Source organism: Camelus ferus, chromosome 29 (genome assembly GCF_009834535.1).
Source record: "Camelus ferus isolate YT-003-E chromosome 29, BCGSAC_Cfer_1.0, whole genome shotgun sequence".
In the NCBI taxonomy this organism is placed as follows: Eukaryota; Metazoa; Chordata; class Mammalia; order Artiodactyla; family Camelidae; genus Camelus; species Camelus ferus.
Genome location: NC_045724.1, coordinates 26876767 through 26904675, shown reverse-complemented (window position 1 = coordinate 26904675; position 27909 = coordinate 26876767). Strand labels below are relative to the sequence as shown.

Sequence of the window (27909 nt, the reverse complement as noted above, 5' to 3'; positions counted from 1 at the left end):
CAATAAAAAATGTAAAAAAAAATATTTTTTTTTGCAAAAAAAAAGACATCTTACGTGAAGAAAATTCAAACAATACAGAAAAGTGCATTAAATAAACTCGTCAATCCCACCGCTGGGTAACGACCACCTGTAACGTTCTGCAGCTGCGTGTCCCTCTCCTCCTCTGTCTGTCTCACACGTGCTCAGAAATGTGTAACCGGATTAACAGAACATCTCTACTTCCTCAGCTGCCTCAGTGAACAGCTCCGAATTCGGAGCCCCGTCACCTGAAGGAAAACGGAGCGGGTGCCGCACCACCAGACAGGTTCGTGGGGAGAGCCGCCCAAGGACACGAACAGGCAAACAGAGACTCCGACTAGGGGTCTCCTGTGTCCTCACTGGGTGACTGCTGACAACCAGAGAGCGTCCTGTCCCTGGGTCCCTGGGATGACGGCCAGCAGGGAGCAGACGGCCCCACCCTCGGCCCACGGGAGGCTCACCTTGATTTTGAGCCTAAAAACACAAACACTGGTTACATAGAACTGGGGAAAATAAGAAACTGGAAAACCGAACCCAGGAACGTTGCTGTGTGTAAAACATCCTGCGAGAATTCTACAGTTGTGGGAGGGGGGGTCGTTACCAAAAATCCAGACATTTCTCCACCTGAAATTGTATTCCACATCTGTGGCTTTCCCCTCGACCCAAATAAAAGTGTCACTGACACATCAGTGCCGCCCTCACCGTGCTACAACATGGGACCTTGCCGGCGTGCACGCACCGGGCGTGCAGGCGGTGTGGACCGGCCGGCTGCGTGGACCGCATGCAGGGCTGGACCGTGAGTCCACAGCGCCACCTGCAGGCGGGAAGCAGCATGAGCCCAGGCCGCGCGTCTGCACTGCGGGGAGACGGGGCCTGGGGGCGCGCACGTGCTCCCGTGCCACGGCCCCGCGGGTGGTGTCCGTGTTCACACGCAGCCTGGTGAGCCCGGGGTGCGCACACGTCTACGTGACAGACGGCAGCCAAGGTTACAGATACACCGCCCAGGATGAGACAGAAAATGTCCCAGCAGTTAAGTTTCCATTTCCGGGCCAGACCCCCGGACTACCCACTGTCATTGGTCCCCGTCCCCCGCCACCGCCGGCCTCTTCTACTTCTGTCACCGAACAGTTACACGCTTCCTGCCACTCAAGGCCCGCGTCTCCAAACACACGGCACCCCTTCCAAGCCCAGTCCTTCCCGACACGAGACGCAGAAACTGTCCTGCATCTAACCGCCCGAGAGGCGGTGCTGCCCACAGCGAGGGCCGCCCCGGGGAGGGCATCGCCTTCACTCGGCCGCAGCGCTCGCACCTCCTGCCCCCTCTGGGCTGCCGTGGCTCCACCTGCCTCACAGACCTCCCCCTCCCCTCACTTGTCTTCATTCTCTTTTTTTTTCTAACTGATTTCTTTACCTGCCCCTCATGTTGGATGCCTGCAAGCACTTATTAAACAGCTGTCCAAACACCTGTCTGGAGGGGAATCTGATGAAGTCCACCACCCAGCATCTCCGTATAAGCAAGACACCTGAGCACACAGCGCAGGCCCCCGCGACTGGGACTTCCGTCATTTCTTACCCTCACGCCGCTCGGGCCCCCACGAGGCGGTTCTGTCAGCCCCTGACCAGGGACTCTCACTTCAGCACCTGTCCTCACAGGTCCCTCGTGGTCCCGCCTGCCGGCCGCGCTGGCCTAAGCTGCTTCCCACGTCACATTCCAGTCTGCACCTGGCGCACCTGGCGCGCCTGCTCCTCCTCCAAGCCAGCCACCTGACACCTGGCGGCCATAATCCATGCGTGCCGGGCGCTGACCCCGCCACCTGACATGAGCCACTCTGTTCACGCTCCGCGCCCCAGCTGTTCAGCCCAGGGCCCAGGGCAGCGGTCTAAGTGGCCACCGGTTTTCTTTCTTTTTTTTTTTTTTAATTTTTTATTGAAGTAGAGTTGATTTACAAGGCTGTGTTAGCTTCCAGTGCATGCATAGCTCATAGCTCAGTGATTCAGTTACACTGTACAGATCTTCCTGCTCGGGTTCTTTTCCTGGTTAGGTTACTACGAGCCATTGAATACAGCTCCCTGTGCTGTACGGAGGTCCTTGTTGTCTATTTTGCATTTAGTGGTTTGCATATAGCAGTTTTCTGCACATGAATTCCTAACGAGGGCTGCGGTCTCCGTGCCAGTCAGCAGTCACACACGCCCACCCCACCCTCCCCGGTCCCTACAACCCGGGGCAGAAGGGGGAAGCCTCCGAGGAGGTGACGAGATGGTGCAGCCCTCTGGGAGCCTACAGGGGACAGACAGGTGGCCTCTACTTGGCTTTGAAGGGAGAGGACATCTGGAAAGGAAGCCATGCAGCGGTGGAGGCACAGACCTGGCCCCCGAGCCCTGGCCCCTGTGCTCACAGGCTGTCTGCCCTCAGCCACGCAGCCCAGACACTCTGTGCCCCTGTTCCTCATGTGTCCAATCTGGTGGTTGTGGGCAGGGTGGTCTGGAAAAGGGAGAGACCAGAAGCCACTGCAATATGACAGCCACGAGTGGACTGAAGTATTCCCCCGTCACTGCTGGCGGGGCGGGACGGGGGGTAAAGTCTTGATTCTGGGTTTTTGAGGGTTCTTTCTAACTCCTCCTCCAGGTAAGTCATTGGGTCATGGGTTCCCTTTCTTGTCTAAGCCCGTTTGAGTCTGTGGCACTCGCAGCATGATGTGTACACACGAGGGGAGGACAGGGGACAGAGGACAGCAGCTCCGGGAGAACGCGGGCTTTCCCTGCAGGTCCTGAAGGAAGGAGGCCGGGAGGACGGGAGATCCGAAGGAAGGGGGCGGGGAATCGCCCAGAGGAGGTTTCCACTGCAACCCAGAGCCCCGAGGAGGGTGGTGCCTGGAGCAAACGGGATGTTGCAGGCGGATCGTTTGTTAGATAATCAAGCTTTCTTCTTAATAAACGTAAGTGCATTTATTTTTTAAGTTTTGGATTCTTTACTCTTGATAATGTAGCACATATTCTATGAGAGCTGACTTTGGCAGGCGAGCGCTGTCCCAGCGTAGACATCCGCTGTGCCACAGAAGGGAAACGAGCCCGGGCCCCAGCGCCCCCCCCCCCCCCGGCGGTGGCGCCGGGAAGGGGCAGCACGCGCCTGGGACGTCACGCCCGCAGTTCGGGGAGGTGCAGAGAAATGCAGCTTCTACCTCTTCAAGGCCTGGCCCCGAGTATTTGTAATAATTCACTTAAAACCTAAACCCCACGTGTTATTTGGCGGGACCCTGGCACGGCTTTGGGGCAGACAGAGAGGTTCACGGTTACACAAGGTTTATGAGCTGTGGGAGGTGGCCGCCAGCAGAGGGTTACAGACAGAAAAGGAAACATAAACCCCAAGCCTGGGCATGTGACCCTTTGAGGTGGCGACGACGGTTCTACACCCTGACTCGAGCTAGACTCTCCCAGGGAACTTGAAAGGAAGGCACCGCGGCCAGCCCTCTTCCCGCGGCTCCGACGTGCTGGGGGGGGGGGGGGGAGGGGGCAGACGCGCTGTCAATGAGCTGGCTGGGTGCTTCTGGCCTGGGTGTCCTCTGGTTCGGGGACACGACCGAGCGCGCTGCAGGGCTGATGAAAGTTTTAACCTCAGAGCACGAATCCACAGACTGCCCTCAGAAGTCAGAAGAAGAGATGGGATCAAAAGCTCATCGCAGATGAGTGGCGGGAGTTGCTGTTTACAGAGTGCCTTCAGAACATGCTCACGCCTGTGAACCTTACTTTTCATTCGCAGCAGCGCCTCAAGTCCAAGGCGAGCCCTTCCTCCCTCTGACCCCCGCCCACAGAGCACCTGCGTGCGGGCCCGGGCCAGGCAGGCGACGGTCCATCCCCGCACTGACCCAGTTCCCAGTGTGAGAGTCTGGGCCTCTCCCCAGGAGACCGTGGAGCCCAAGGACATCAGAGAACAGTCTGTTTCTAACATCCACCTCTTATTGAAGAACAAACCTGGACGTTTTCAAAGTCAGGTCTATTCTTGATGTCACGCAGGTTTCATCGAGGATGGCACAGAGCGGGAGAGGTCCTCGGAGCCTCCTTTCATGCGATGCCCAAAAAGAGGGCTCGCCAGAGTGAGGCTCCTGCAGGGGCGAGTCGGCGGGGCAGAGGGTGGCGCTGCGGGACGGACAGGAAGAGCCGGGCAGAGTTCCCCTGAGGGGAGCCAGGCCTGCCCCAGGGCTGCTCTGGGCGTCAGCCGTGGGAGTCTTGCATCACTGCTTTCCCATCGAGTGTACCCCAGACCTGGTCACAAAGCCAGGAGGAAAGACACAATTAAATAACGCAAGGACAGGACTATTCCTGGAGAGGCGCTCAGACACTGAGCTGCAAGGATGCTCAGGAAATAGGACCAGACTGCCGTCCCTGGAACTGCACACCTGCCCCCGAGCCCCTCAGGTCCCCAACTGCTCTGCCCCAGACACACACGAGGCTGTCACCTGCCGAAGGTGTGCTTTGATTTTGCCCAAACTGTTTACGCAGCTAAAATGTTCCACCAAGAATAAATAAGAACATTTCACTCTGCCTGGGCTGAATACGTGAGTGGTGTGTTGGGTGACGGAAGCTCCTAGCGACTGATCCACAGATTCAACATAATTCCAATCAGAATCTCAGACGGCTTCGATAGCAGGGCGGGGCGGAGGGGTGGCTACCGAAATGAATGAGCTGATTCTAAAATACATTCGGGAATGCAAACTATTTCTTAAAAGAAAAAGCTGGAGGCATTTCGCTGTCTGACTTCAAGACACTGAGTCACTATATAAGTCACAGATTTAGCACACAAAAATGGGAATGAGGGTAAATTCAGAGACATATCTGGCAAATGAGAATGAGATATTTATATCTGTCCTTTTTCTGGTCAGATTTATTGAGATATACTTCACGTGCAATAGCTGTTCCCCAATTTAAAATATGCAAATAAACCAGCTGTGAGAAACGTGCCGTGTAACCAGCATCACAACTATGACACTGAGTATTTCCATGACCCCAAATAACAGCCTCGCATCCTTTGCAGCCAGTCCTCTGCCTGGTCCCAGGAAACCACTGCTCTGCTTCCTGTCCCTGAGGCTGGGCCCTCCCTCGGATGTGACAGCGTGTGACCTGGGAGCACAGAACCTCCCTGGTCCGGCTCCCTTCACTGAGTGCACGCACTTGACATCCACCCACTTCGTTCCAGGCGTCAGAGTTTGTTCCTGTCACTGTGGAGGGTCACCTGCTCAGCCATGTACCTGCCGATGGACCCCTGGGTGGCTTCCAACCCAGGGCTATTACCCTAAAGACGCCATCATCATTCAAACGGTTGTCTTCGTGTGCAAATGTGTTTATTTCCTTCTTCGGGGTGGACGCCTGTAAGTGACATCGCTGTGTCCCACTCGGCGTTTCAACGGTAAGAGGAGCTGCCAAACCGCGTCTCAAGGCGGCGAGTGGCTTCCTCCCATGACCACAGGGAGGGAGCCCAGCCGCTCCACGTCCTCCCGGCGCTGGGGATGTTCAGGCTCTTGAACTTCAGCCACTCTAAAACGTAGGTGACGGTACCCAGGGCGGTTTTGATCCGCATTTCCCGAAGATCTCATGATGACATGCTTCCACGGGCGGGTTTCCCTCCACGCCTGTTCTCTGGTGAAACGTCTGTTCAGACATTTCACCGACTTGTAAGCTGGGTTTTTTGTTTCCTTATTAGTGACTTGCAGGGGTTCTTTTTATGCTCCAGCTTCAGGTTCTCCACGGATACAGGTTATCGAAACGTTTTCACTCCACCTGTAGCTTGTCTCATTTCCTTAGCAGGATGTTTTAAACAGCAAATGTTTTCTCCTTTCGATGAAGCCCAATGTAGCACGTCTCCGTGGGTCTCGTGCTCTCTGTGTTCCACCCGAAACACCCCTGCCCAGCGCAAGGCCACGGACGCATTTTCTAGGTTGCCTTCCACAACTGGCCATCTTGACGTCTACGATCCATCATGAGTTAATTTTTGTATGAAATGTGAAGTGAGATGCATGTGTTTTGTTTGTTTTTGAGCACTGCTGGCTCAGGAGATCATCAGTGACCCACTGCATGATCCTGACTCGCGTGGCATAGAAACAGACACGCATGTGCAGTCAGTCTGGACCCCAGATCTGGCCCACGTCCATCTTTACGCCAGTGCCAGACGGTCCTTGATTCTTTTTAGATTTATAACATTTTAAAGTCAGACAGTAACATGCTGCCAACTCTGGTTTTCTTTACAGACACTGTTTGCGTTCTCGCCTCCATCTCGGAACCAGCTTCTCACTTCTCTTCCTGCCCCCCTCACCCCCACGAGAGAAGAGCCCTCAGATTCTGATCAGAATTCACCAAATTTATTAGCTGATTGGCAGAGAACTGGCAACAGAAGATCACGGTGACTTTCCACTGGTAGGTGTCCCCAAGTTCCCCTCAAGCAGATGTGGTTGTTCTCAGCACTGGAAGGGGCAGAGCAGGACGGGATGAGGGAAGATGTGTCTGACCCCAAGCCCCCTGCAGGCCAAAAACGAAGGGAGACTCTGGCTCTGGGACAGCGGTGCCGCTGGCAGAGACACCGGGAAACGCGGCCCTGGCTTTGGAGCTGGGGATGGGTGGAGGCCGGAGAGGCTGAGGAGCGTGAGAGCAAAGCCCAGGTTGCTCTGAGCAGGCTGTCGACAGGAGCACGGCTGTGAAGACGGCAGGGAGGCCCCGGAGGTCCAGGCCCAGCAGGCAAAGCTTCCACCATCCTTGAGAGCACACGTCTCACGCCAGCAGAGGGCTGGCGAGGCGCGGGGCTAAAGGCGCTGATGAGGGCTCAGCAGGCCTGGAAGCCAGAGCTGATCCTGGCTGAGCAGAGGCGGGACGCTCAGGCCACCGGGCCTCCCGCCGGCCGTGCGGAGAGTGGGAATCGCAGCCGTGATCGCGACAGGCAGCTGCGAAGCGACGTGCCTGGGCACAGCCTGGCTCCTTCCTGCTGTGTGCAGTGAAACGCGAGAGGAGAGGGAAAAACTGCGGGGAGAATTCTTAAGCAAAAAGGAGACAGTAGTTGATGATTTGTGAAAATTTCGCTCCATCTCGACTGAAAAAGCTCCGGGGAGCAGGCTGGGTCTGGACAACCTCTGCTGAGAGTTTCCCGTGACCCGTCTCTCATGTGAGCACACCGTCCATGAAGGACCTCGCGGACAAATCCTGCGGATGCTGGACCCTTCGCAATCAGGTCTTCACCTGCGTTCCAGCCTCCCCTCCCTACAGGTAAGATTTATCAAGACGCACAGTCACAGAACATGCACAGCGTCTGACACCTTCCCACAGAGAGCAGATCCCTGCACCCCAGCCCCTCGAGTCCCCCAGCCAGACACCGAGCTCGGCCACGTGTCTTCCCGACACTGCCCATGAGCCCCGGACACGCGCTCTCCCGCGACAACGGGCCGCCAGCTCGGCCCGTTCAGCCGCAGGCGTGCTCCTCGTGGTCTCTGCACACGTGCCACCGACCACCTGGCAGACCCCAGGTGGCTCCCAGGCAGACCTTTCCGGCAACGAATGAGCAAAAGAAGGTTTACCCGTATCGTCTTCTGTTCCAGTGAGAATTTCTGGATTTTCAAAGCATCTATATAAATTCAAAAGGGTCATGCTAGTTATTCCATTCCTTGTAACTCTGGATTATTAAAGCATTTTAATTAGGCTTCTGAGAAAGAAAATAAGATACTTTAATAAAACCTTCAAAATGTCAACTTTATAATTAGGGGATATATTCATGTTTAAAATTATTTTGTTTAGCATTTACAGCCAGCGATGACTTACATGAAGAAATAAAATTAAAAGGTCCTTTAAAATAAACTAGACAGATCAAGAAAGGTCAAAGAAATTAAGTTAACTGATGCTTTGTATCATTGGCTAAATTTAATTTTGCGTATAAAAATACACCATTTAAAATTAGCTGTTTCGTTAAAGAAGTTCTGAGGAAAAGAATTACTGAAATAATCATTACAAAGTAGTGATAAATCTGGTAACAAAGACAATAAGTATCGTTATTTCAGGATTAACCCTTGCCAAGTGCCTCACATATGTTACCCCTAGTTCACAGGCAGCCAGGTAGGTCACCACTATTATCCTCATTTAAAAACAATAAAAGGTGGGGAGAGAATAGCGTTTTTTGGAAACTGAGAGGCCACACTGGAGACAGGAGCAAAGTTGGGAGTCACAGGCTTCTGGCATTTATTAGTACTGCTGACTAAAAATCAAAAGCGTATGTTCACGTATAACGGAAAAAGTGTGCTCTACACTGGAATTTGACACAACATTGTAAAATGACTATAACTCAATAAAAAATGTTTTGAAAAAATCAAAAGCATTCTACATATCTGAGCTTAACAAACATCCCCTAGCTTGTGATCGGCGGGGAAGAGTCTCCTGCAGTCACATCTCCGCGGACTTTCACTCGGGGCAAGTCATTTAAATTAACATTGAATTTGGTTTTATCATCTGTAAAATGACCGGTTAGACCGAGTGTTCTGGGAGCTCCCATATCAGTGACGCATCTGTGAGCTTCATGAATCAACAATCATCACCACCACCCATTACTCGCAGTAAAACACCAGGTTCGTGTCAAGCAGTGAGCTAGTCCTTCACACGCAACATCGCAGTCCTCACAGCACAAGTGTCCTCACCTCAGAGACGGGGACACGGAGCCCGGAGGCCACCGTGCGGGCGGCGCCCACGGCTGCCGGAGGCCGAGCTGGGATTCCAGCCGAGCCCTGTCTTCCTGCGCCGACACCGCCCCCACCACACGCTCTGGCTTTTACCCACCTTCCACCTGACATCAGAATATTCAACCCGTCAAGCTGCGTCACAGGGTTTAAACGGGCTGTTCACCTCTTCCAAAGTGGCACTGTCAGGGCTCTCTGTGAACCACCACGCCAGGGACTCAACAGGGACGTTTCTATTACTCACGGCTCTTCCAGGGAGACGGGTCCTTTGTCCTTTCAATGTCTGCTCTCCCGGTGTGTGAATCTCACTCTTGCACGGGCACCTGGGAAACACATAAACATTTATTAAATTGTAAATTAGCATGGATGCCACATACCTAAGATCGGGACCTTTTAAACTGCACTGCGGACCCACAGAGCTCTGGGATGTTAGCAGGTTCCCTAAAAATCTAGGGAAACTTTGATCTCATATAAATAGTTCAACTGTCTGGTAGGATAGCTCCAAGGGTCGCATCAGATTCTCAAAGGGACCCTTGATCCAAAAAATTAAGAATCACTACCTTAGCTTCTAAAAATTGGTGTGGTTGTGAAAAAATTCTGACTAATGAGGTCGTATGTACCCAGGGACAACTTCTCTAGGAAAAAGAAAAGATGATGTACAACAGTTTGTTAAAATCCATCCTCTCATTCTGAATACATTGCACTGGGCGTTACACCTGCAAAGCGGACGAACACCACCACAGGGCTCGTGTGAGGGAGGAAGACAGGGACAGGCCCACAGGCGGATCTCGCTCTCCCTCTGCAGGAGAGCCGACTGTGACTGGGTTTACAGACACAGCCATGTGACTGGTCTGACCCACAGAGCTGATCACAATCACGTAACAAATCTATAACCCAGTAAGCACTTTCTGGGCCCTTTTCCCTTCAACTAGAGGACAGCAAAGTCATTTCCTCTCTCACCTCTCTGTCTCTGTGCCTGTCACGGACGTGAAACCTGGGTTTTTCTACTTTTCCAGGGCAGGGCTGGCGGGGCCGCTGGAGGGCAGAGCTGAGGTGATCAGAACTTTGGAACCTTCCCTTGAGTTCCTTGGGAACGTGTCTCTGCATGGGCGCCGGCCCAGTTCCTGGGAGCGCACCAGATCACCCGGCGGCTCATAAAAACACACCCCCCCCCCACGAGCCCACGCCAAACCCCGCTCAGCCTAGATCTCCCGCGGGAGCTCCAGGAAGCCACCTGCTAGACCAGAGCCCCAGGGGACCCTGACTCAGTCCGCCTGCAGGTGACTTAGAAACCCTCACAACCACAGGAATCACAAGTCTACAGTGAAAGCGGAGACGGGGCTGCTTCCCCAGCCTTGTCTGCGGAGCCCTGGGCGTCCTGGTCCACCCTCTCCGCCCGCAGGCTGGAGCCCCGCCGGGCTCCCCAGAGCAGCTGTGGCTGCTGGGGGCTGCTGCCTAACCAGAGGTTCTTGCGCAGCATCACTTGGTATCATGGGAGACCTCGCTTTGACCCAAAGTCTCAAAAGCATAGCTGCATGTTAGGACGGCAGGAAAAAGAGTTCCAGAAACACATTCCTTCCACAGGCTCAGCGCCCCTTACAACGCTGACGGGGAGCCACGCCGGAAACAGAACCACGGACCTGAGTGCGGAATGACGGTCCTCTGTAAATACGACCAAACGATGTTCAGCTTATCTCAACTTGCACACAGATGCAGCCGCTTCTGCCCAATGGATATGTTTTTAATTGTTCGGTTCTTGTAAGTGGTGAGATCATTACCGCTTCGTAGAAGTGAAGATGTTTCTCAACACGCACAAAAGACTCTGGAGTTTATCATTAGATTAAGTCTAACCGGTTTAACAGCAGTGCGCACAGGAGCGCGGTCCTTCAAGGCCGGCCCATGCAGCCAAAGGAAGGGAACATTTTGCTCTGTTTTTCAATGTATCTCAGGTCTCAAAACCAGCTAACCTTAGATGAACCACAGTTCCCAAAGATACCTGCAAACAATTGTACTTTATTTTGTGAATCCGAAAGCAAAATTTGTCCTAAGACATTTCAATTTATTTTTGCCCAAGGGAATCAGTGATATATTTTGGACCAAAATATGTCAGAATTTCAGAAGAGTTCAGAAATGCTTTTGTTTTAGAGAAAAGAAAAAAAATCTGTGCTCCCTTTGTGTCTGGTGGGGCAAAACCGCAGCTCTGTGGTGTATTTAGTCTAATAAAAATTAGCTTCCTGAACATAAACGCGCTATAACTTGCTTCGTGGGAAAATCTGAAATCCTTGGGAAGGGCCACAACATAAATAATTAATTGTCACACGTGGCACTGAAAAAGCTGAGACACTCAATGGCGTTATCACCCTCTCAATAAATAATGAGCTCAGCATAACTAAGACTATGAGTCAGTCACATACCAAGCATTACTGAGCACCTATGTTCTCTTGTTTGCTCAGTAAATGTTTAATGAGCAGCTACTGTGTTCCAGATGCTGGGATCCGTGGTAAATGAGAGGCGATGCCTTCACAGAATCCAGGGGGAAAACAGAGAGAAAAACATTAAGTTCTGTGGACACTGTAATAAATGAACAGGCCCTGTGATAGGAAAAAAGAGAGAGAGGAGGGTCCCTAAGGGAGAGGACATTAAGGTGAGACAAGAAGAGGAAAGAATCACCGAGGAAAGACCAAAAAGCCGCCTGCGTGAAGGCCCGCGGGGATGGACAGTGAGCACTTACTGTGTCTGCAGAAATAAAAAAACAGTGCATCAAACAGAAAAAGAGAGACAGAAGATGAATTTACACGTGTACGTGGCTCCGAAACCACGCTGGGGCTTACAGACAGAAACAGGGGTCTGACTTTCATTAAAATGAAACGTCAAACAGGGAAGTAATGACTGTTTAAACCAGGGTGGACGCAGCAGAGACAAAGCAAGTGAACAAATCAGAAATGTTCCAGTGGTGTCAGGACAGCTGGACAGTCACAGGTCAGTCAGTGACGGTAGAACACGCCCTCCCCAGCACACACAGAAGTAACTCAAAATGGCTCCGAGACTTAAACATAAGACAAAACACTATAAACTTCCTAGAAGAAAACACAGGCCAAACATTTTCTGACTACATCACAGCAATGTTCTCCTAGGGCAGTCTACCCAGGAAATAGAAATAAAAGCAAAAATAAACAAATGGGACCTAATTAAACTTTTAAGCTTTGGCACAGCAAAGGAAACCATAAACAAACGAAAAGACAACCTACGGACTGGGAGGAAGTATTTGTAAAAGATGTGACTAACAAAGGCTTAATTTCTAGAACATACAAACAGTTCACACAACTCAATAATAAAAAAACAAACGACCCAATCCAAAAACAGGCAGGAGACCTAAACATTCCCCCAGTGAAGACATACAAATGGCCAACAGGCACATGAAAAAATGCTCAATGTCACTGATTATCAGAGAAATGCAAATCCAAACTACAGTGAGGGATCACCTCACACCAGTCAGAATGGCCATTATTAAAAAAAGCCCACAAATGATAAATGAGGAGAGGGTGTGGAGAAAAGGGAGCCCTCCTACACTGTGTGTGGGGGTTCAGTGTGGTGCAGCCACTGTGGAAAACAGTATGGAGATTCCTCAAAAAACTAAAGATAGACTTACCCTATGACCCAGGAATCCTATTCCTGGGCATGTATCTGGAGGGAACTCTAATTCAAAAAGACACCTGCACCCCAATGTTCACAGCAGCACTATTTACAGTAGCCAAGACATGGAAACAGCCTAAATGTCCATCAACAGATGACTGGATAAAGAAGATGTGGTATATTTATACAATGGAATACTATTCAGCCATAAAAACCGACAACATAATGCCATTTGCAGCAGCATGGATGCTCCTGGAGAATGTCATTCTAAGTGAATTAAGCCAGAAAGAGAAAGAAAAATACCGTATGAGATCGCTCATATGTGGAATCCAGAACAAAACATAAATTCAAAACAGAAACAGACTCATAGACACAGAATACAAACTTGTGGTTGCCAAGGGGGCAGGGGGTGGGAAGAGACAGACAGGATTTCAAAATGTAGAGTAGATAAACAAGATTATACCGTACAGCACAGGGAAATATACATAAGATCTTGTGGTAGCTCACAGACAAAAAAATGTGACAATGTATATATATGTTCATGCATAACTGAAAAATTGTGCTCTACACTGGAATGTGACACAACATTGTAAAATGATTATAAATCAATAAAACATGTTTAAAAAAAAAGAATGCTCATCACGGTAGTTTTGATAAAATTTAAGTACTTGAATACTGTATAACACAGAGAACTCTATTCAATATCTTATAGTAACCTATAATAAAAAATATGAAAATGAAAAAAAATATTTTAAAAAATCCAGAGAGAAGAATTACAGGTGGCAGAAATAAACTGTATTTGAACATAAAAACAAGTTACCAAAAAAAAAATCACCTTTCAGCAACTTGGAAAGCTTTGGGGAATGTACGCTGGCAAATGAAAAGTACAGATTTTTTTCAGATAAATACGCTTAAGATTTCTTCCGAATGCGTATGCTGATGACATGTCTCGATGCACAGGGAAGGTCGGCTACCTGGACTGGCACACGCGTTTCTGAACATCCCGTAACATCGGCCAAAGGCACAGCTTCCGAGCACGACTGCCGGGGCCCAAGGCGAGGGGCTCCTTTTTAGTGCGGGATAAAATGCTTGTTTTGCTGCTCCTTTTTTTAATGACTGATGAGGAAAACAGACGTGCTCTGGCTAAGAGAGCGGGTGACTGTTTTAGCCATTACGCCCAATTACAGCCAGCGAGGGGCCCCGGGCTCTCCGGCCCCCAACCTCTCTCCACGTGCCCCACCCTGAAGGCTCAGCCATGGCTCCACAAACAGCGTCTGAGGACGCTGACACCCGCCCTGGGGGGCACCCAGGCCACGCCTCACCACCCACCACTGCCCAGAGCACCCGTCCACGGTCCACACCAGAGCTGCTGCCGCTCAGAGATAAAGCCCGTTTTTACAGGTAATTCTCAGCTTCAGCCAATGATCCCGGGAGCCTCACAGCCCCCGTGTGCTCACGGACTCTTCGGCCGGTGGAAAGCCTGTGGCCGGTGAGCACCTACTTAGCTCCAGACACAACTCTGTCCCGAGAGAACCTGTCACTCAGTGACTCTCTCTGTATCTTCCTTTAATTTAATGTTCAAAACCCATCACCACGCTTCCTTTAGGTCCCCAAACTACTACCATACCAATATTTTTACTTCAAAAAACGACTATCCTGTCCCCGTATTTCATTAAACGTGTGTAGCAATGCATACGGAAAAAAGCACACCTGTACACACACGTCTGTGTCTACGTACGCATATACTTACACACGTGTGTACACACGTGTGCATGTGTGCATTGTGCACACGACCTGAACTGTGGGCGCACATGTGATGTGTGTGCGTAGTGGCACACTGACTGCTTCCACGGTCCTCCCCAGGATGGTGTCTGGGGCGGAGCCCACCCCTCCAGCACAAAGAACGCCTCAGTGCCGCTGCCCTGTCAGTGCCGCGCTGAGGACGGGAAGATGCACCACGTCGGACTCCACGTTTCTTCAGTATAGAAATGTCCTGTTTCTGAATATTCTTAAACAGTTATCTAAATTTGGGTTAAAACAAAATGTGAGATTTCTAAAAATTGCAGTTTTTATTTCGTTAGCATCGTAGTTCAACAGGACTGTGAATGAAGTATGAAATACAATATTTAACTCACAGGTTTCCTTGGAAAGATTTTTACTGCTGACAAGAAACAAGTCCATTAAAATGGTTCAGAGTTGAATGTGCTTTCCAATCACAAGTACACATTTCTTGCCAAGGTTTTACTCAAAGCATTGTTTTCCATCAAAATACCTCTGTTATCATTTTAACGCATGGAATGTTCTCCTAACAGTGTTCTGGTTAAGTGAATACAGACACTGTCACTTGCAGTGTTTTTGTTTTATTTTTCATAAAGGAGAGGCAGTCAATTTACGAGCGATTCTACTGAAATTCGGGGCATCAAACAATCCCTAACATCCTTTCACCAAAACTCAGCACAAGCCTAAGCAAACTCGCTGTCCTCTACGTCCTGACGCCGCCACGAAGCCCAGGAGGGAGGAGGAAGCATGCAGAAGTCCCAGGGGAAGTGCTGCTTCACTGAGGAAATAAGATACTCCCTGAAGACAGGCGACCTGCCTTTCTCAATGACCAACATCTTGGCAAAAACGAGGGACCAGCAGCAGGCCCGCTTCGCTAGCGTCTTCTGTCGCTGAGGCACAGTGGCGAGCACACGGCGCGCACACGGACGCCCGCACTTTTGATACTCACTGCACAAGTGCGTACTGTCTGGTGGGGACTATTCTGCTGGAAAGCGGGAAGGCGCTCTGAGGAGGCGCAAAGCTCGCTGCACCTTCACGACCCATCAAAGCGGGAAGAAGCAGCATCGGGCTTTCGCGGCATCACACAGAATTTCCACTCAAAGCCAGGGTTTGCTCTGAAAGTGAACCATTGTACCTGCAGTTAAATACAAATACGACAGTTCTCTCTTTTCTTTAAGCGACAATAACGTTGGTCTGTTTCTGCTGACCATCACCACGGCTGCTTCCCACCTGGACGCGCTCCGCGCTGGCAGAAGGAAGCAAACCCCAAGCCGCATGAACCAGGGCTCCTGAGCTTCCTGCTTGGTCGTCGTGGCCAGAGTCAGTGATAGCCGTCCTTGGAACATCTGTCCTCGTCCGTACCATTAAGAACAGACATTGTGACAAGCACCACGTAATCATCTGTAGTTCAGACCAAACAAAAGAGGGGGGCGGGGGAGCGGGGGGCGGGAAGCAGGGGAAAGGGAAGCAAAGGGGAAAACCCGGCTGATTTAAGGAACACAAACTCGCCACCAGGGGGACACATCCGCCCTTCTTCACGAATCTTTCTGGAAGGAAAAGGCAGGTTTGTACGTGAAACCTCTCTCTGAGTGACACATTCTTTCACAAATCCCGAAGATCACCATCCTCTCTCTCTCTTGAAATTCTAAGACTTCAAATTCAAATGTTCTGAAGAGAAAGAGAGACACAGCTCCTTTGCAAATTTCATTAATGGCTGTTTGGGGGGGGGGGTTCTGTAAATTAACTAAATACTGTCTTTCTCCGTATTTCCACTTGGTCATCTGCGTTCTCTCTACTGCTTTAGGAACGTTCTGCGTGTAAAAAATTAAACTTCCGCTTATAACGTGTGTGAGAATAGCTTTTCAAAGCTGACTGCGCTCTTATGACTTGTATCACAGACGTTTTAAGTTTTTATGTAATGAAATTACTGGCAGTTTTTTCATAGCTGTGGCTTTGCATCATGCTTCGGCTTCCTTGAATCTCTAAAATTATGTAAAATCCTTACTTTCTCTTAAGCTATAGTGGCTTCGTTTTTATGCTTAAATCTTTGATTCATCTTGAATTGATTTAATTTTTTAATTGTTAGTATGTTGTCACTACTACTGACAGACACATCCCTACGCACACTCACTCACATGTGCACGGCCGCACGCGGGCATGTGTGTGTGTGTGTGTGTGTGTGTACAGTCACATGTGCTCCCCTGACACGACCTGGGTCTGCTTCTGCGCAGGTGACAAGGGAACTGTTTTAAATATTGCTGTTTCCTAACACTATTTTCTCTGTAGGGAAGTTCTATTCCTCTTCTGTTTTACTGTCTTAGCAGTTTCATTATTAGTACTTCGTACACACTTAAGAGAAACAATTTTTAGCTCCATCACATTTAAATTACATTTACATTACAGACGAAAATAAAATAAAAACTGTATGAACAGGGTGAATTTTAAACAGTGAGCCCCGGGCCCCTCACCCAGCCAGCATCAAAACCTCCCCTTTGAAGGGCATCCAGCAGGTCTTCAGACACCGCTTTGAATACCGTGTGGTGACCATCATTCCAGAGCAGACTCCATGCATTATTCAATTATAATTTATTTCCCCCTTCTCTTAGGAGGCAAGTTGGAAATTCCAAGGTTTGGCTTTCAGGCTGGAAGCAGAGACTCATCTCCACCCCACGCCCAGGATGCCAAGTGAGCTGCTCCGCCTCGGCGCCCCCCGGCTCATTGCCACAATCGGCGTCCCCTCCATGGTTACACTTCACATCCCACTCGGCATTGCTGGAACTAAACGACTACCTGCATGACTGACTTCCTCTGGTAACGACCCTCTCCCCATCACACGCCTCCAGCTCCGGCAAGACAGATCTCACGTCTGCTTGAATGTCTGGCTGTTTCTCCATCAAGGGAGGCTGAGGTGTGCTACTGCATCTTGATGAAAAGGTCAGGGCAAGATCTTTCAGGTATGGGAATAAAGAAAACACATTCCTTAGTTGCTCAGAAACAAATCTAACGGCTCTTCAATGGGAAATACCTAAGATGGTGGTTCTCAGCCCTGCCTCCGCCCTGGACTCCCCTAAGGAAACTTCTGGAATCCCGAATGCCTGAGTCCCCTCTCAGGTCCTCCATCTGGGTGATGTGGGACAGACCTGGTGGCTCCTGTGCGCGGGCAGGGCGGGGACCCACTGGACCAACTTCTGGACTTTGGATGAAGACTGAGACTAGGCCACTAATCAGTTTATTTTTTGTGATTATGTTGGAAGAAATGACATTGCGTTAACCAGGAACACCCCCTCAGATGCTGTCATAATGCTAGAAAACTATATGCTTCCCATCCGGGCTCACTTTAAGAAGCCCACCCATTTACTACCCCACATTCCCCCAACTTTACAGGTGGAGGCGGTCGACCTGACACGGCAGGAGCACCCGTTCCTTCATTCATCGGTCCCCGCAGCAGGCTGGGCGAAGGGCACTGACCTTCCATGACTTCAGCGTGCTGAACCCCGGGAAGAAAACAGACCCCCTGGAACACAGTAACCACCCCCAACCCCCAGCTGAAGCTGAAACGCGACCCTCCGGCATCAGATCTGGGAATTAGGGCGGGAAGTGAGTGACAACAGTGGTGGACGTTGGAGAGATACACTTTTGGAAACCGGGTGGGAAAACCTATTTTAAATCCAAATATACAGCCAAGCGAATACTCTCCAGCTCTCACTAGAACCTTCAGATCAGAATCGAACTCGCCCACCCTCATCCTGCAAACCTGTGTGAAAGGCTCTGACATGGTGGCAGGGGTGTGGCTGGGGCAGGGATTTCGACCCACGGTTCACTAACCGTGAGACCTGCCATGGGATACATACGTTCGCCCGCCCGACTCTCCCAGCCATCGGTTCGGCAGCGGTGACAGAATCCACACCCCATGCTGGTCACGAAGACAAACTACATCACCTCCCCTGAGAATCAACAGGAACTGTCATCACGTTCCCAGAACTGCACTTGGACTGTCGGAGTGTCAAAACGGTCCAGTCCTTACCCGCGGTCCTGGCCGCCAGGGAGCCCAGGGCCGCACTGAGATGCAGCCGCAAAACCACACTTCCTGGCAGCTTCCTGTTTCGGCAGGCTGCTTGGTCACAAGGAGGGACGGCGGAGTCGGGGCCCCCAGGTACCGTCCACACTCTTCATCATCTCGTTCTTGCCACCGCGTTTCCTCCCTATCAGAAGCACCTCTGCAGAAACAGCCCTCTCTTCTCCCACAGCTGCGTCGTTCTCGGAAACCGAGACCCATAGCCGAGGTCTGGTACCCACAGAGCCCCGGGCCCTGCGTGCAAAACCACGGCCTGGGCCCTTCCACTTCCAGGGAATTTCTGTTCATTTTCTGTCCTAAGTAACTTAAATTGAATACATTAATCAGACTGACTTTACACAGATATAATTTAGTAGTGCAGCACCCAGAGGGGACGCGGGCGAGTGGAGGGGACACAGGCGCCCGTCGCCCCGCGACAGCAGCCTGTCAGCCGGGCCCTCGGACAAGACCGGCCGCGGGGCTCTCACTCTGTGGCCCCGTTCACCACGGTTCTGGGTGCTGAGAACCACCTGCTCAGCCCTGACGGCCCCCCTAGGTGTAGACCACCACGCCGGAGGCCCGTTCGTCCTTTCATCATCAAAGCGGAAAAAATGTGACAAGAAAAAGTGCTTGCCTTACAGAGACATCATTTGTGAAGAGAAGAGCTAATTAGGAAAATCTGACCTTCCCGTCGTGACCATTTATCCTAGTTGGGCTGGAAGTGTACTCCCAGCATGTACGGGATGTCAGATCCCAGCAAGACAGCCACTAGCTGTATTAAAATTAAACTGGAATATAAGGAAAACTTACCCTTTCTCTGTATCACTCTAATCCTCTACACAACTGTGTTTGCAGAATCCAGACAATAAACATGTAAATTGTCTCGTCAGCACTTTCAACGCAGGAAACTGCAAAAATAGCAAGATGCAGGAATCACCCCAAAAGGCCTTTCAAAGCTGTTCAAAACAGAGTGCATGCCGATTTCAACCCCTTGTTAAGAACAGAATGTTGTAAGGAGTAAAATTAAGTCATCCCTAGTGACGGTTGCGTAAATTGGTCACATTTTATAGAACGTTTTCCTCTTGGCCTCGAATTTTTAATTTAACAAATAGGCACCTTCCCTGGGCCTCGCAGAAAGCCTGCTCGTCACTGGCCACACCACACACTCGTGAACCCACCCGTCATTCCACTGATGTCGGAACGCCGCGGGGCTGACACCCGGCACGTCCGCTGCGGGCGCCGAGGAGAGCTCAGCGGCACATCCCTGCCAGACCTGCCGCCGCCTGAACCAGCGCTAGTGAACAGATACGTCGGTCATTCTGGAAAGCTGTCTGCCCTTTTTTTTAATACCTCAAGGGAATGAAAAAAAAGCAGACGTCAGACAGGAGAGGAGACTCTGAAGCTGGAGGAAGGGCCAGGGGCCCAGGGACACGGCAGCTTCCAGAAGCCAGAAAAGACAAGGACACGGCCGCTCCCTGTGCCTCTGGAAGGTGTCTGCTCGGCCAGCTCCCTGACTTCAGTGAAACTGATTTCAGACTTCTGACCCCCGGAACTGGAACAGCGTGGGTCTGTGCTGTTCTAAGCCACCGCGTTTGTGGGAGTTTGTGACTGTCCCAACGGGAAACAAGCAGGATGAATGTTAACAATAATGCTTCATACAGAGCTCACCTGCCAGGCACCATCTTAACTGCTTTACCTGTATTTCATACGATATCTCAAAGCAACCCTCTCGCTCCCTGGGTGAGCCTGAAGACATTATGCGAAGTGAACTACTCCAGCCCCCAAGGAGCGAGTACTGTGTGATTCTGCGCAGAGGGGTCCCTGGAGCGTCGGAGGCACAGAGACAGAACGCAGGACGGCGGACGGGACTGCTGGGCCACAGGCGTCCTTCCCACACTTTGAATGTGCCATCCCACCACCTCCTGGTCTCCACGGTTTCTGATGAGAAGTTCGCTGTTCCTCTTACTGGGAACCCTTGTCTCCGGTAAGTCATCTTCCTCTTTCCTCCCCCTCCCCTGCTCCTCCGTCTTCTTCTTCTTCTTTTGGCTGCTTTTGAATTTCTTTGTCCGTGACTTCCAGCAGCGTGAGTAAGACACATCGAGGTGTGGATCTCTTTGTGTTTCTCCTACTTGGTGTTTGTTGAACTTGTTTGATGTGTGTTAACAATTGCTTTTCATCAAGTTTTGGAAGTCGTCAGCCATTATTTACTTAAACATTCTTTCTGTCATTCTCTCCCCCTCTTCTCCTTTAGGACTCCCATTACGCGTGTGTGGGTTCACTCGACGGTATCCGATGGGTCTTTTAGGCTCTGTTCATTCTTCTGCACTTTTTTTCTTTCTATCTCTCAGACTAGATGATTTGGGTAATTTACACTGACCTATCTCCAAGTTCACTGATTCTTTACTCTGCTAGCTCAAAACTGCTATTCAACCCCTCCAGTAAAATTCTTATTTCAATTTTTGTTATTTTTCAGCTCCAGAAAATTCTATGCAGTTGTTTTAAAACATTTATAGCTCTTTACTGACATTCTTTGGTAAGACCATTCTCAGACTGTCCTGTAATTCCTCAGACATGGTTTCCTTTAGTTCTTTGGATATATTTATAATAGCTGATTTGAAATCTTTATCGGCTAAGTCCAGCATCAGAGCTTCTGCTGACTGCAGCCCTAGAGCAAGGAGACAACGGGAGGGGAAGAACTGCCCCAGAAGATGGGCAGTGAGGCTGTGGGGAGACTGGGGGTGCCCGTGGGGGCATCGGCAGGAGGCCTGCTGGAGGGAGAGGTCACAGACTCCCCGGTGGACATGACTGCAGAGGAAGGGGGAACCAAAGGGGACCGGCCAGGTGCCCCAGGGCTCTGCTCTCTCAGTGGCCACCTTCTCTTCTGGCTGGGAGTAACCAGCCAGCACCTGCTCTTTCTGGGGAAATCCTGTGGTATCAAGAACCCAATGGGTTTTCAGGATTGGATTTGCTTTTTAAGGAGGAAACTTCTGGCAGCAGCTGCAGGGTGTGGTGGGAGAGCCTGGGGCACAGGTAGCCTCGGCTGTCGGGAAAGGAAAATGGAGGAGGCCACAGGGCCGAGGAGGTCGGCCCGGAGGACCCGGAGGTCTGGGGAGGAGCCGTGTCAGAGCAGGAGAGTGGGAGACCCAGGAAGCAACACTGTGACTGACCTTAATTGACCTCCAGGCCAGGATGGCAGGTGAGGGTCTCAGGAGATGAACTGGGGGTGGGAGGGGCTGCAGGCCATGAACATGACACCCTGGGGTGGCTCTGTCAGGGGAGAGGGCTCGATTGCTGAGGTCAGAGTGGAGGAGGTGGGGACCACAAGGCAGACTGGGGGCTCCAACCTGGAAGCCCGCGGGCCGCTGAGCCGCCACGGAGATGCCGACAGAGGACACTGTGGTTCCTGCTCCAGGTGCTGCCGCGGTCCCAGGTAGACCACACATAGGACCCTCCGTAACCTCACAGCAGCACAACCGCGCCCTAGCCTCACACGGCAGGACATGGGCTGGAGCATCAAGAGGTCTGGCTAAACCACACCGGGAACAGCAAACGGGCAGTGAGAAGACTGACCAGCGCGCCTTGGGGACCAGCAGCAGAAGCTGCGGGTGGGCCGCTCCCTGGCGACCCCGCACGCAGCCCCTCACACCAGTGCTCCTACTTAATCCTCAGGACAAAGGACGAGGTACTTCTGCTGCCTTTCTTTTTCAGTCAAGGTCAGGGCTCCTGTGGGATGGAGCTGGGCTTCAAGCCTCCCGTCTGGCCAGAGAGCCCGTGGTAGGAAGCATCCCCTGCCCCACGCCTCCCCCCTGGCCGGGATCCCGGGGACGAGCGCCCGGCCCAGACCCACAGCGCCTCCCTGCCTGCCGCTGACATCGGGTGTGGAGGACACAGACCCCGGGGGGAGACCAGACGCCCAGGGCCGATCAGGCCACATCTGCCCACAGTCCCCCCAGAGTCTCCCCAAGTTTCCACCAGACCAGCGCAGCCTGCATTCTCCACTGGGACTCCTGTCAGACGTCAGATGTAACAGATTGCTCTGCTGTAGTTCTGCCAGGTTAGTTCCCTTTATTTACCATTTATCAGACTCTACGTTCTGCTAGGACACAGAGTTCCTTGAAACTTTCACATCGAAAGGTCCTTGCACTGAGCGCGCACCATTTCAAGCCGTGGTCCATTTTTCATTACTGGTTATTTAAGGCTGCTCCACTGAACTGACTCCTTATGTGCAGCAGGAAAACGTGCTTTGCCGTCCTGTTCTGCAGTCCTTGCTTCTTTTATGAAACACTCTCCCCAAAATGAGTATTGCTTCTGGGAGTAATAGTCCAAAAACTCTTTGGGAACATGCAAACTGATATAAGAAAAGATGGTGACTATGTAGAAGATGATTTTAAAAGAGCCTCGAATACTAATTGTAGTGTAACTTCAAAACAGCACTTTGAAATGAATGCCTTTTGTAACCCACTGAAGTATAGTTTTATAGGAAAGTCACTGAAGATCTCTGCAGTTTCGATGGTTTAGCGATGACTGAAACAACAGGATTCTTTCCCTTCTTAATATTCAGAACCTTAAGTGAATTTTCAAAGTGAGGACCATGCTGTACCTAACTTCTGCTTTGTTTTGGAAGAATATCAGATTTTTTCTCCCCACTTAACAGCAATAATGTCAAACCTCAAAAGAGTAAAAGCAGTTTAACTTCCAATGGTACTCACCAGTTGACTAAGACAAATGTTTTACTGCCATTTTTAAACGTCATTCCTTACTGTTTTCCGATATTCCTTTTTCTAAATTATCCAGGGTGGGAAGATTAAAATATGAACAGCTTTAGATGGTTGTTAATATCTAAGTGGTTAAAAAGAACCAGCAACTTCTGGCCATGTAAGTTCACAGAAGAGGTTTTTAAAGGGATGAACTGAAAGTCCGTGAATACAGTGGATACAAAAGAATGGGCCTTGGTTTTTCTCGTTTGGCTTCTTATTATTGGTCTTATGTAATATTGGCAAAAATAAAAGAAAGAAACAAAACACCCTACAATTTGAAAATGTATACAACTAATTCCTCCATCTTGTTTTATGAAATTCATACGAAGGGTCAAAAATGCACTTATTATCGCAATACATTTTCGCACTTGGGAGTAAGATACACAAGGGATTTTAAGTCATTGTGAAGTTGTATTTTGCATATAATTCACCCAAGGAAGGGTTTCCAAAATTCTAAGGTCTCAGACTGATTCATTTCCTTCCAAAATTACATATGTATGTAAGAATAATAGAGCTTTTATGGGTTTTGTTCTCCCATAAATTATGCTGAACATACGTTTATACGAGAGTTATCTACACAGGCAGTTGGCTTACTAACCAGTATCTCTTCATCCACAAAGGCCACTAGTGCAAATCTACAGGCTGATCTGATTAATGAAAAAACAAAACTCAGGAGTTTAAGAGTAAGAACAAAGCTACAGACATGGAAGCAACCTAAGTGTCCATCAACAGATGACTACATAAAGCAGCTGTGGTATGTTTATACAGTGGAATACTACTCAGCCATAAAAAAGAATAAAATAATGCCCTTTGCAGCAACGTGGATGGACCTGGAGTGAAGTAGACAGAAAGGGGGAAGAATACCATCTGATACCCCTTTTATGTGGAATCTAAAAAAAAAAAGACACAAACTTATTTACAAAACAGAAGCAAACTCACAGACATAGAAAATAAACTTATGGTTGGGGGAGGAAAGGGTGGGTAAGATAAATTAGGAGTTTGGGATTAACAGATACAAACTACTGTATATAATATAGATAAACAATAAGGTCCTACTGTTCTGCACAGGGAACTATATTCAATACCTTGTAATAACCTATAATGAAAAACAGTATGAAAAAGAACATACACGTGTATAACTGAATCACGATGCTGCACACCAGAAATTAACACAACACTGTAAATCAGCTACAATTTAATTTAAAAAATTGCTAGGCAAGGATCTTACAGTAAGAAAATTTTTTAAACATACACATTTAAGTGTGCTTTAAGAAAAACTTGATTCTGCCTCAGCTTTCAGAAGCTGACTCGCTTTCTCTTTTCCAGAATTTTCCCCTAGTCTGTTAGTTGTGGTCCCATGTGGCCCCGTGTCAAACCATTTCGGCCCAAAAGAAGCAGAGGCCTAACCTGTGGACTTTGCACAGATCTCAGTTTTCATACCGTTTCTCCAACAGGGTCACAAGCCGAGGCTCTGGGCTGAGAGAAACCTACGGATACGTGTGGCCGGGGCTTTCCCTCTGAGAAGACACAACTGGCTGCTAACACTGAAACGTCAGGGAGTGGTGTTTCTGACTTCCACATTTTGCTCACAAACACCAGCAGCTCAGGAGTAACAGGCCGCAGGGCCGCGCTCACTCAGAAGGCGGCGCGCTGCGCGAGGGACCGTCACCGCGAGGCGACACCGGGCTGCTCCAGGTGCCCTGTGCTCTGACTGCCCACGGGCACCGGCCCCAGGCTCCCGAATCTGCCCCGTCAGTTTTTAGAGTAGCGCTTATTCTCATATTTATAAGCAAATAAAATTAACAAAGTGCTTAATAAAAACTATTACGAAGACGTATGGGCCAAATACATGTTTTATATACAAGTACCAGCCACCAGCTTCAAGTTCCATTACCCAGCTTTAACATGAATCCTCGTTTCAGGATTACGACCAAAAACGACACAGCGGTGGTCTTCCTGCCCCGTGTCCACATCCTGGGGGCCTCGGGCTGTTTCTCTGGGCCTGAGTCTGCAGACACTTCGTCAGGCACCGTGAGCCCTTCCTTCCCGCCGGCACATCCTGTCAGCATCTTTACTCTTCCTTTCTTGTGGCGTAAAGCGCGAGGATTATGATAATAAAAGATCTGCACTTCACACAGGATTTAATTTGGTCCAAACGTCAACTCAATATACAAATTCTTTACGCCCATATTGAAGACAAGGAGGTAGGATCTGAACCCAGGCCCCTGTGGCCCTAAAGTCTGGTTCATTCCACCATCCCATCGGCTCCCGGGTGTCGGCGAGGCTCCCGCGCGCCCCGCGCTCCCCCTGCGGTGGTGGGAGGTGAGGGGGTTGGTCGGGCTTGGAAGGGAGGGGCGTTAGGGGGTATTCGTTGGTCGGGGTGGGGTGGGGTGGAGGGGGGTGGTCGGTGGTCGAGGAGCGGGGAGGTCAGGGTCTGCTCCGGGGACCCGGGAACACCGCCCACGCGGAGGCGCGCGCGGAGCCAAGGCCGGACGCGCAACGAGAAACTCAAGAGAGAAGAGAAGCCACGCTAGAAGCTCAGTTACTTTTCTCCAAGTGGGACAGACACCTGTTGACCCGATTCAGAGTAGGAAACTTTGAGGAGACGATAAAGGGGCTAAGTTGACAATCTACGCAGGGGAACTACCGGAGGCGGGATGGAGACGAACCTGCTCCGCCGTAAGTTCTGGAAGACGCCAGAAGAGAGACGGCACCCCAGCAGCCCGGCTCCTGCCAGCGCACCGCCGCTCACCTCCTCCAGCCTGACCGCGCGGAGCCCCGACGTCGCGGGAAACGTGGGACTCTTCCTCCTCCTCCTCCTCCGCGGACGGCGGCGGCGGCGGCGGCCGGGACTGGGGGCCGGGACCCCGGGGTGAGGGGGCGGCCGGGCGGGCGCGCACGCGCTCCAGCGGCAGGTGCGCGCAGCGGGGACGGCGCGCGGGGCTGCGGGCGGGGCTGGGCAGGGAGCGCGCTCCTCGGGCGGCATCTCCTGGGCCCCAGCCGCGCGTCTGAAGCTCACGGTCATCGGCTACTCATTGCGTCCACGCGGAACGGCTCCTCCTCTTTGCCGCTGACATCTCGCAATCCCAGAGGGCAGGCGCAGTCCAGGCGCGCGCGCTCCTCCCTGCTGCGAGCTCCGCGCCCCAGAGCGGGTTCACTTCCTTCTGCAGGTAATTCCTTCCGGAAGCCCGCAGCGCGCCTCCCCCGACGGGAGGGTCAGCCCGCCACCGCTCGCTCCCCCGCGAGCCGCACGGCTGGCGCTGCGCGTCCGAGCGCGGCGCGCGGCCCCCGGGCAGCAGACGAGCCCCAGACGCGTGTCCGCGGCGGCCGTGATCCCGCGCTCGCTGGATCCGCCCCGGCGGCGGCAGGCGCGGCGGTCACGACCTCGGGGCAGGGGGCGGGCGGCCCTGTCGGGGACACTGCTGGAAACGGCAGGCTTCTTGGGGTTAGGCGTGCACTGTGTGGTCGCTCTGTCAGCAGGTACTTAAGGGTTTTGGTTCTATCTTTAAAGGCTGAAATTTTCAAACAACTCTCATCACTAAAACACAACTTTAAAAAATGTAAAACAGATACACGGAGGAGAACTTGGGTGGTCCATTTAGGCAACAGTCCCATGTGACCAGTCTGGGAGCCCAGGGCAGTCTGTGGACAGCTAGTTACGTCCGGTTCTATCAGCCTTATGAGGAAAGACAAATTCTCTCCCTTCTCTCAAGTCATTTTGCGGTCGGCTTACATCCTACTGTAGGTGAACACTGCCCTCTTTTGGCAAAATGTTGCAACTTTTAATTAAATGTGTCGTGTTTTTTTAATACACAAATCAGAAGAAACTCAATCTCCATGAACAAGAATGATTTTAATTTATATAAGTATTTATTTTTTGTTTATGTATTCACTAAAAGAAACAAAAAGGTGTACTTTAGGTAAAAGGAAATTGAGATGCTCTAAGATTCAGTAAGAAATTAATGAGCAAAAAAGCACCCACGTGGGAGTAAAGCTAACCAAGCACGGATCACATAGCGATGGAGATGGTAGGACAGGGGCTTACACCGCACGTAACTGCGGTGAGGAGATCAGACGGAAGAGTTCTGAAGTGTCTTGTGTGTGGGGGCGAATAACTTGAGACTTTGGTAAGTTAGGGGAGTGTGTTAAAATGTCAAGAGCACTAAAAGCAGAAAAAAGACTAACAGACCAAAAAAAAAAAAATCAATCCTAAAAAAAGGAGAAAAAACAAAAACATGTTTAAAAGGATACCACAAAACATCATTCTGTATAAAATATTTTTAAATGAATGTAAATGGATGAAATGCTTCAAGTAAAATTCAAACAATTAAAAAAATTTTTTAAGAAACTCAGCTTTGTAAAGTTAGAAAGAGACACACCTTAAAGATACAGAAAAGGTTGAAAATAAAGTTTAAAAGATGAACTAGGTGACCACTAACCAAAACGAAACTGCCACGTGGGCATCAAATCAAACCAAACAGACTTTAAAGCAAAGGGTGCAGAGGGTTCCCACACCGTATCCTGCGGTGTCGTCACATCAGAGTACACACAGCAACGCCGAGGACGACAGGGGTTCTGCCAAAACCCCACATGTGCTGCAGCGTGCACACGAAGCGCTTGCTTGAGCCTGCGTGGGCCCGCGTTAGACTTGGTGTAGCTGACACAGAGCACCATGCTGAGCTGCATAATACATACTCTTTTTAAACACATCAAGCATTTGTTAAAAATGATGATTTAGGGGGACTAAAACAAGAAGTACGCTTGCTCTTGTTCACCACTTCTAGTCAGCATGACACTGGAGGCCCTAACTAAGCCTTCATATCTGCTTGAATATTTCATAAAAATAAATCTTAACCTTCAGAGGTGGCAACAGTCAAGAGGAAATGGGAGGTCTGAACACGGACCACTTACATCCTAGCTCAGCAGGCGTCCATAGGTGAACTGACATTTTCTAAATTTAAAAAGAAGA

The 27909-nt window shown here is 50.5% G+C and overlaps 1 protein-coding gene across 18 annotated transcripts in view; it reads right to left on the bottom strand.

Annotated features, from left to right (window-relative positions):
• The window catches only part of LOC116660511 (atherin-like), a 209179-nt gene extending 182998 nt beyond the window's left edge, over positions 1 to 26181 (bottom strand). For 15 of the 18 annotated variants that reach the window (XR_004316077.1, XR_004316081.1, XR_004316075.1 and 12 more), the window contains exons 1-2: positions 25610 to 26181; positions 8962 to 9040 (exon numbers count right to left, since the gene is read on the bottom strand). Coding sequence is in view for 4 of the 18 variants with exons in the window: in XM_032470208.1 (XP_032326099.1) it covers positions 8962 to 9040; positions 25610 to 25965 (435 nt within the window). In the remaining 14 variants the exon portion in view is untranslated. Of the gene's footprint in view, positions 1 to 21; positions 7619 to 8961; positions 9041 to 18993; positions 19092 to 25609 lie in introns of those variants that run through there. The other 3 variants (XR_004316082.1, XM_032470207.1, XR_004316080.1) reach the window with 3 other exon arrangements.
• Positions 26182 to 27909: the final 1728 nt, after the last annotated feature.